Here is a 9,295-nt window from a genome sequence, read left to right as displayed (position 1 = left end):
AAAAAAAAAAAAAAAAGATGAATCTACGAAAAAAAAAAATTGAACTCCTGAAAAGCTTTATGTAACTATTCCAGAGGTTTGCTTCTTTGATCAGATTTTTCAGACATATTCAAAGTCTTTGTTTTTTTTAGCTGACGAGAATACAATAGATGAGAACAAAAAGTTCGCAGAGTCTGAATTTGCTTGCAAGCGCTTTGCATTACTCCTTCAACAACAAATTTCCTAAAATCCAGACTCTTGATTTTGGAACCCTTCGTAGTACCTTGTAAAAAAAATTTATGTACATTTTGCTCCGGAAGACCACAGGGTTCCTGAATTTTTATGTGCCCGACAACGGCATAATCCATGATTTGCACAGCTCTTCTAACGGAATCAAAAATTCGAATTGAAACTCTTGTAATTTAATCATCGTCAAGAAGCCTGAGGTATACTTTGAGTTACAATCTCCATTCTGAAAGAATGTCTCGAATGTAAACACCAAAGTTATATGGATCAACTTGTCTATGGCAGAATATTAAATGCTCATAATGTTGTTAAAGCACGTCAATTTTTTTTGCTTTTGCTGAAAGGAAAACTAACCCAAGAATAAAAACAAACCATGTTGGAAGAAACCATATTGGCTGATGCGCGCTTTGTGGGTAGTCGAACTCTGTCCTTATTGAAAATGAATAGGCTTGTGAAGTGAAGAAAAAGAAGTTCTGGTCAAGCGCCTTATCAAGAACTTATTCGTGTTTTTGAAAATGTTCTCAAACATTGATAAAAATGCTCGAGGTGCTATCCGTCTTTTCTTATTGGAAAAAATTACTCCCCACGGATATAAAAGCGAAAGAAAAAAAAGGGATTTAAAAAAATTAAATCTCGTGTGTTCTGCAAAATTTTTAGTAGAAAATATCGATATAAGTGCAAGCTTTAGAGGGTTTTTACCAAAGAAAAAAAATTAAACATGTGTGCTCAGAATATTGGGAAAGATGAGTTTTCAAGCGAGCGGGGAACCCTATGCGCAAGTTGACTGCGAAAAATGAGTCTTGTCCCACTGGTATACCTTCATGATAATATCCTACAGCTAGTTGCAGCTATATTCAGTAGAGGCATTGATACAATGATTTTCATTAACTTTGAACTGGATTACCATTTATTCCCACTCTTTTTCCTTTACCGATTATACCAGTCGTTACAAGATATACACTGTGATGTTCCTTCATAATGCAGTAAATGCTTTGATGCAATATGTGAAGACCAAGTTAAAGCCATTGGGTGGACCAGACTTTCTAGCTTGTCCCACGCTGAATTCCCCGCAAAGAGTCCTCGACCTCCATTTTCACCTCGAGCAACGCCCTCTTTTCCGAGCGCACACCAAGAAAACAGATCATTCCATTCACCACGCCAGTGACTGCAATGAGAGTGCTGGCCAAAGCCAAGAGCACAGATACCCACGGTTGTACCGCGGAAGCAAATGCAATGCCCACGAGAATCACCACCACGGCAACGAGCGAGGCGAAAAAGTGGAGTTTGCGCCAGTTGCTCTGGAATGGGATGGTGTGGTCAATGTAGGTCTGGAGCTCGCTCAATGTCTCCCCGTACAATTTGGCAAGCTCAGTCTTAGACGCAACTGGTTCCAGGTATTGCTGGTCTTTCAAGTGCAACGTCACGCTGTATGCAAAATGGTCCGAGTAGGAGCACGAGTACGGTGCCTTTAGCAAGTCCGTGAAAAGCACCTCTGCCGCCACAGGCGTAAGCGCTCTCCGGTCGATAAGCGCATAATCCAAGCGGCACGCCTCCCAGGGCTCCCTGTGGGCCCGCCATGTGTTGAGACGGGAGTCACATGTGATTCCGCCTCGCGTGATTTGCTCGTGCGGACTCAAAAGTGCAATCTCGTCGTTCGGAAGAGTGTTCTCGCCGTGGAGCAGTTCCCAGGAGTCCGAGAGCCCGCCCTCCTGGGTGAAGAGTTTATGGGGCAAGGAGCCTGGCTTGGAGTTCAAGTCGCCCACCTGCACAACCGCATACCCGGCACGCTGCAAAACCTTCACGAGCTTCAGCAAGTCCCATGCCTGGCATGCCCGGTGAGTGGAGTAAGACGCGTCTCCATGCTGCTTGTACGGCGCATGCATATGGCTGTTTAGTACGGCAAGCTGGCGGGCGCCCGGCACGTGAGACCCCAAGATCGTCACGGCAATGCTTTTGCCCACTAGCCAGTCGCCGCGGAAAAACGCGCTGGGCCGCCCGTTTATCGGGAACCTATACAAAAACGTGCTCTCTATGGGCACTCGCAGAAGAAGCGCTAGTCCAGGCCCTGCAACGATGCCCGATTTGAAAAAGCGGCGATGCGGAAACTTGGCCAGGCACGTCTCCTCGATATACTGCCAGTCCTCCTCGACCCAGATTTCCTGGAGCGCCACGACGTCGTGGTCGGTGTGTGCTAGTTTCTCTGCTATGGCGCGGAGCCGCGGTCTACGGAGCTTCGATACATACTTAAGGCCCCAGCAGTTGAAAGTGAGAAGTTTCACCGGCTTGCTGTCCATTGTGTGGCTGCCTAAGACGGGTGTGTCGAAGATTGACTATGGGGAGAAACCCAAGATCTGGAGCCGGGTCTGTGAGCGCGGGTTTGGGTGCGAGATGCTGGAGCTGCCAGACCCTCGAAGTTATGCAGGCCAGCACCACCAAAAACCACAGACGTTTCACCTTCGTGCTTCTGTTTTGCAAGTGGACTATTAAGGCTGGCCAGGGGTACTGCATCGGGCCTCGTCCTTTTTTTAAAAGCGGAAACTAAAATGGCGTCTTTTTCGGGGACGGAAATGGCGTCTGGTGTGGCGAGCTTCTGTAGTGCCGGGGCCCTTCAATAGGGCATATATTGCTGTTCCGCGAGCTGCGCATCGATTGCTGTTCCGCGAGCTGCGCATCGATTGCTTGGTACAGCTGTTTCTGATTGGCAAGCAGCCATTAAAGCCTGTTTTCATGAAAATGGCCAGGCTGCTCCCCTATAGCTGAATTCAGAGCCCCGGCTGCTTGCATAAAAAAAAATAGACGACAGCATGGGCAGGAATCGTGGTGCACCTTCCCCCATGAAATGGGCATACCATAAAACGCCGCTTGGAATTGGGATCCGCCCTTTTGTCCGGGATTTGCACGTGTAACTACAGCTTGCCTCTTGCAGACAAAAAATGGAATGTGGCGCCCCATTGACTGTCCAAGCATACAGATGCTCATTTCTCACCGGTGTCCTAATAGCCAGCCGCAGCGCTTGGCTCAAACCAAGCCGGCCCCATATTAGGCCACTGGAGGTGCACCCCACACCCGTGCACCCCAGGAACCCAAACAAACAAACAAACACCATCTTCTCCAACCATAACCCTCCACTCCACAGAAAGGGTCCCCGATGCATGCGGCGCATATGGCTCAGCCCATGGAAGATTTCCGCAACGTGCGGGGCGAGCTCGCCGCTTTCACCGCCCGCCTCGAGCACCTCATACTAGAGAAAAAGTCGTTGCTCCAGACCGAAAAAAAACGGCATACTGAAAATGTCCGGCGGCTCGAGCAAGCGGCGCACAGACTCCGGGCGGAAATCGCCGACGCACAGGAAAAGCGGGGCGCGGTCGCAGGCCAGATCGAGGCCGGCTTGGCCAAGTTCAGGGCCACCGAGAGCATGGTCAACAGCCTAACAAAGGACCTCCAAAAGGCGCAGAATTCCAGGGCGTCCTTGCGGGCCGCCGTCGATGCAAAACGCGCCCACGTGGACAGCTTGAAAGACTCTTTGCGGTACACCCGCTCAAGCTTGGACTCACAGGCAGAGAAGGACGAGGACGAGGCGACCAAATTCGAGATGTACGTGGGGCTCAGGGTGGAGTCGGTGGACGAGGATCTCTTGCGGTTCAAGTTCACCAACATCGACGCCAATGAAATCGATCTTGATGTTCTGGTGGAACTATATGTGGGCGACGATTTATACCGCGTTTTGGCCACCGACCCGGCGTTGCCAGCCGACACCATTTCCACCATGGAGCGCGAACTCAACGAAAGCGGTATGCTCGTGGTGTTCTTGAAGCGCATAAGAAAAGCGCTCCGGGACGCCCTCGACTGATTTTTTTTTTGGAACCAGAAACTGGCGCATGCTGCTTGTTTTCTTCATCGAGCCTTCGTCATGAAATTCACAGTTCTTCTTTGTTTTTGCTTGACCACCATTTCTGCCAACATTGGCCCCATGGAGGTCAACGGGCGAAAGCTCTACCCAAACTTGCAGAGCTTTGCCTCCAAAGAGGCGTTGGTCGACTCGTACTTGTGGACGCATTTGACGCACACGAGCGACGACATCATTGCGTTGACCACGGCCGTCTTTCTTGAGGACAGCAAAACAATCCTCGTGCTAGCAGAGCCGAAGGCACGTGACCTTCTCTCTACGGGGAAAGAGCTTCTTGGAATCACCAAGAAATCAACTATCAACATGATAGAGATCGACTTGGGGTCCAACATCTATTCTGTTGGGTCGGATTTTTTTCCCCTTGTCACATTATCTGCTGAGAATTCAAGCGGGCAGGCAGCCGTGGAAAGAGAAGTGTCCCAGGTTTACAAAATAAAATTCGTCCCGGGAGTCAACCGCATTTTCGACTTGGCCGCGTTATCCGTCAAGGCAGTATTGGGTGTCACCTTAAGTTCCCAACGGGCAGAAAAAGAGACCATCACTTGTTCGGCTAATAGCGGGGGCAAGGTTCAATTGCAAGTGAGCAACCGCATGCTTTATTTCCCTCAGGCCAGAACCAGAAAAGTCAAGTATGTGTCGAAGGACAAGGAGTTTATCGAGAAGGAGTGGGAAGCTGTGAAGTCTTCAGTGGCAGACGAGGAGCACCTTGGTGCACTATTCTATGAGCACTTCAAGCTAGGTAAAAATCGCTGCGTGACCAATACCTCCTATTTCGAAGACGTGGCCTCTCGGAATTGGTTGGAGTGGAGTGAGCCATACCGACTCGATGTCTAAGCTGCTCATTTACCCAAATATCATGAGCGTCTCAAAGGGCGGTACAAAAAGAAAACAATTGGAAGATCGCCTAGCTTACGCCAGCATTTTGATCCACTGGCGTCCGCTTTAGCTCTCCCAAATCGACTTATCATGATGATCTTTTAACTCGATCTGAAATGTGCTGATCGTAATGAATATAAATCAACGCTGATTTATAGAAGATTTTCGCAGAATTATCACAGTATAGTATACAATTACTATACCAAAAGTTCGAAGAGATAGAGACAGCAAATATATCTATGCAGCAGTAGTTGTTTAAATCATGACTGACATCTCCCGCTCAAGGGAAGAAGCCTGTTTTTTGTAGTCCATTGCGAGAATTTGAATGCGAGTGTCGAACTTCCACACAAATAGTCACTATCCTCGTTGAAATGCTTTGAATATCTTTTGAATTTTTTTTTTTTGACATATCTTATACATCTTCTCGCAACCTAATAATGAAAGGATTGAAGCTGCAAGTAAAGAGCGTATGCTAATTCAATTTACAAGGATAGACAAGAAGTTATATAGCCACTTGGACAAGAATTTTGACCAATAGCTTGAGACGTGGGTTCTTGAACTAATGCGTGATATTAATACCCTTTAATTAATATATTATACTCAACAAATGCGTTGTCTTTGAATAGTGCGGAACTGACAAAGCAATTATTGGACAATTCTTGTATGCATTTCCCGAGTGGAAACAAGTCCGAACACGGAATTCACTGGATGGTTTATCCTAATTCAGTCGACTCCTTAATCTATTGAGTTGTAAATTCTTCGATCGGGGCACTGAGACACGAAAATAGAGCAAATACATTCCGTTGGCTCTGAAAACACGTACTGAGTCATTTTTTTCAAGTCTCTTAGTTTCAAGAACTCCATCTCGATCACTCGCTGATTCAGTGCTGTATCACGCACGATGAGGATCTGACCTATTGAATCAAATGTCTAATCGAGTTTTTTAGTCATATAAAAGAAAAAGACATTTTGATTATACACCGAAAGATATGTCAGAGAACGGAGAGTTGACTTCGTTAAAAAGCATAGGCACGGCATTATTACGCGTTGCGAATTCCGCACCTACATACCTTCATTTTCCCCAGGCAATCTAACTCATGCCCACGTCTGAATCTATACGAACCCACAACGAATTTTGCTAAAATGACAGACCCAGCGTACAGAATCAAAAATCACATGAACAAAGATCACCACTTGGCCCTCGTGGATTACGTGGTCGTGTATGGCAAAGAACGCCTTAGCAACATTGATGTTCATAGTGTTCACATCGCCCATGTCACTGTGGACGAGTTGGCTTTAAAATACAAAGCTAAAAATGGCATGGAACAAGATTTGAAACTCGAGTGGAACTCAGTTGATGACGGAGAAGGTTTGCGTGTGGAGTCAATGCTGGACATCAAGGCCAAGCTCATTGCCATGGCGAAACACGCTGCCCAAAAGCAAGGCTTTTCGCATAAACAAATCACCAAAATATTGCCCCCAAAAACCGTGACTCCGTTTGTGGCGTACGCGTTTGCTGCGCTTTCAGTGGCTACTTACATCAAAAGAGATTTCTTGCGCTCGGTGCTTGGACTCGTTTTTTCACAGAATTCCCCAGGCGTTGAATCTTTCTTGGTGTTTGCTGAAAAAAGAGTTCTCCCAATTGCCGGAGCAATGTACGCTATACATTTACTTGAAATGTTGTTTCTTGTTCGGCCAAAGACCGTGAAGTATAGAATGCCTTGGCCTACGAAGCTTGCGTGGATGACATTCAGCTTTTTCGAGGGGTACTTGTGTGTTCCAAGATTGAACAGCTTAACTGAATAAGTGAAAAACTTTGCGGCTGGTGCATACAATGCTTAGGCGCCTGAAGTAGATAATGGTTTTGCTAATTGACAATAAGAAGATCGCGCGTTGTGCGCTATTTAGAACAGTCTACCGCTTCCCATCAAATAGGGTCTAAGAGCTGTGAAGGACATTTTTTTGAGATTTGAGGAGACCAGCTTCAAAATTCAATGTTACAGAAATCTCAGGTTGGTTCAGACACTCTAAACCTTGGCTAGTGCGTCGAAAACTGTAGCGTTTGTGAAAGAATTGGAAATTGAAACCCATAACTTGGGATGAGTTTCTAGAGCAAGATGAAACTGGAATGCTGAGGTATCTGCTGGCCGGTCTAGCGTACGTACATCATCTGAATGGACGTCATCAAGCGAGCGGCTTTCATGAAATCTTATGATAAAATCAGCTTTTTTTTGTGGCAATCTCAGATATGGAAACAGCTACGGCATTATTACAAAAGAGCCTGCGGCCTACTACTAAACACGTGTCTAGTACAAGAAAACGCTCCTGCTCCTGTCAATCACTGTCGGGGCAGTCATGTATTTGATTTTGGAAATATAGAGCCCAAATATTTTCTGGTAGGATCTTCTGATTTGAAAGTATTTTTTTTTGATAGATTCATCTGATTAAAGGGGCAAAACTATATAGCTAATATATAAAAAAAACCTTTAAACAGCTCCCAGCTACGTACCAAGTGTCTTAGCTCGGCCCGTCCCCTTCCATTAGTCACAGCCTGGGAAAGATATTATGCCACTTCAATTGGTGGGGCCCACTTCTATTGGACTGAAGTTAATAATCACGTCCGATTCATTTACATGGTCCTCGATTGCTTTGATGCCATCTGTGAAATGTATAAACTAGCCATTATATATGACTAAGGAGTATTTCGAGCATGAAACTGGCAACTTGTCCGAGCGGTTAAGGAGAAAGATTAGAAATCTTTTGGGCTTTGCCCGCGCAGGTTCGAATCCTGCAGTTGTCGATATTCTTTTTTACCTCCAGACAGTTTGTTGAACGTTTCTTTCTGTTGCATGTGTTGATTGACAATGTAAATTACGTATAGAAATGATAAGCCGCCCATAGGTCATATTCATCTTCTCAAAATGTATTCTCCTGTGAGGTGTGAACCTGCTTCTGGAGAACCTGAAGGCATTCCCTCCACCCCAAATCACCAAGCCAATTGCTTTCCCCCCCTCGCTGGATACGGTTAAATATAAGATCACCTGTAGAAATCCGGCCTGGAGGTGTTTACACCATACTCGCTGAGGGCGTTACTCAAATCTTCCATAGTAAGCACAATTTTGCCTTGCTGATTTCCAGCGTTGCTGGCGTACAGCTGTGTTTGAGGTTCACCTGTGCCCTCAGAATTCCCGTTGGCACCTGTGCTTTGCTGGTTGGCAAACTGCTGCCCCTGCAATAGCTGCTTCGCCCTTAGCTGTGGATTGGCCGAATTGTATACGGCCGAGGAGCTCCGGATGCGTGAGAATTCGTATGCATCCTGCGCAATGTCGGAGATGAATTTCTGGGTGGCAAGTGCTAAGATCCGCTTGACCCGCACATCTGCAGATTCAAATCCGTTTTTGCTGAGGTAGTAATCCGTCACTGCATCAGGAATAATCGGCGCAAAGTCACCTGCAACAAGCTCGAGCATTTCTTGAAGGGTTTTGTCTTTTTTCGCTAGTTCTGGGAGGTCGCCTGTGGGAATGCCGGCGGCAGCGGCTACTCCCAGTTTCGCCTGTGCCGGATCTTGGCCGTTGGCAGTATTTTCTGCGGACCCGGAAATCCCAGGCACCACGTCCATGTGAGTATCTTCATCATCAAATTCCTCGTCAAGCTCATCGTCCCGATCCGCCATGTGAGTGTCTTTCTCCTTGTCCATAAGTTCTGGCTGTGACATTGCTAAGTGATAATAGAGACTGTGTGCTCGTGGGGGAAGCTGTGGCTATTTCAGAAAAACAGAATTCCGGTTTGAGAGAGTTCAGTTCCTTGATTTATCAGAATTATAACTACCTCAGACGAGTGGAGAGCTCACGTCTATGGCAAAGAAGACTATGTATGGGCATAAAGTCAACTTTCATGTCGCGTGAAGCCTGAGCAGCGAAAGCGTTATATGCACACCCACGATTTGTGTGAGAACTAGACGCTTAGCCCTAATTAATCATGTGACAAATGAGACATTAAAGTTCGCACCACTTACCCGGAACCAAATAGCACGACGAGTATATGAAGGGAAGAGAATTCCCTCTAGAGATCTTTTTAGAAGGTCAGTTGACACAAAAGTGGTTTTAGTTTTTCCTAAATAAAGGTTTATTTCCACACGCTAGTACATCATGTCGAATCCGATATCTCAACTGTACCAGTTGGGAACCACTTGTGGACAGGACATTGAGTTGGAATATCCTGTACTCAAGCAGAAATACAAACAGGTTATGGGTCCTGAGCCGACCGCTGAGCACAAACGGATGCTTA

The 9,295-nt window shown here is 46.4% G+C and overlaps 5 protein-coding genes and 1 non-coding gene across 6 annotated transcripts; 4 read left to right on the top strand and 2 right to left on the bottom strand.

Moving 5' to 3' along the window:
- Positions 1-1,268: 1,268 nt before the first annotated feature.
- ISC1 (inositol phosphosphingolipid phospholipase) lies at positions 1,269-2,519 on the bottom strand (the record flags this gene model as incomplete). Its single annotated transcript, XM_018859402.1, has 1 exon — positions 1,269-2,519. One exon carries the CDS (start codon positions 2,517-2,519, stop codon positions 1,269-1,271), a length of 1,251 nt encoding a protein of 416 aa, XP_018713700.1.
- An 869-nt stretch (positions 2,520-3,388) lies between these two features.
- Positions 3,389-4,075, top strand: METBIDRAFT_76275 (uncharacterized protein; the record flags this gene model as incomplete). Its single annotated transcript, XM_018858503.1, has 1 exon — positions 3,389-4,075. One exon carries the CDS (start codon positions 3,389-3,391, stop codon positions 4,073-4,075), a length of 687 nt encoding a protein of 228 aa, XP_018713699.1.
- Positions 3,762-5,447, top strand: METBIDRAFT_102096 (uncharacterized protein). Its single transcript, XM_018853712.1, has one exon. It carries the CDS (start codon positions 4,136-4,138, stop codon positions 4,964-4,966), a length of 831 nt encoding a protein of 276 aa, XP_018713698.1. The 5' UTR covers positions 3,762-4,135; the 3' UTR covers positions 4,967-5,447.
- A 704-nt stretch (positions 5,448-6,151) lies between these two features.
- METBIDRAFT_36458 (uncharacterized protein) lies at positions 6,152-6,814 on the top strand (the record flags this gene model as incomplete). Its single annotated transcript, XM_018856741.1, has 1 exon — positions 6,152-6,814. One exon carries the CDS (start codon positions 6,152-6,154, stop codon positions 6,812-6,814), a length of 663 nt encoding a protein of 220 aa, XP_018713697.1.
- Positions 6,815-7,726: 912 nt separating this feature from the next.
- METBIDRAFT_t74 lies at positions 7,727-7,808 on the top strand. Its single transcript has one exon. It is a non-coding gene; the product is annotated as a tRNA-Ser (tRNA).
- METBIDRAFT_29739 (uncharacterized protein) lies at positions 7,753-8,955 on the bottom strand. Its single transcript, XM_018855470.1, has 2 exons — positions 7,894-8,955; positions 7,753-7,871 (listed from the first exon to the last, which is right to left on the bottom strand). Exon 1 carries the CDS (start codon positions 8,721-8,723, stop codon positions 8,046-8,048), a length of 678 nt encoding a protein of 225 aa, XP_018713696.1. The 5' UTR covers positions 8,724-8,955; the 3' UTR covers positions 7,753-7,871; positions 7,894-8,045.
- Positions 8,956-9,295: the final 340 nt, after the last annotated feature.

This window comes from Metschnikowia bicuspidata (genome assembly GCF_001664035.1).
Source record: "Metschnikowia bicuspidata var. bicuspidata NRRL YB-4993 chromosome Unknown METBIscaffold_1, whole genome shotgun sequence".
NCBI lineage: Eukaryota > Fungi > Ascomycota > Pichiomycetes > Serinales > Metschnikowiaceae > Metschnikowia > Metschnikowia bicuspidata.
Note: the sequence above shows the minus strand (reverse complement) of the source record. Positions and strands in the feature narration are given on the sequence as shown.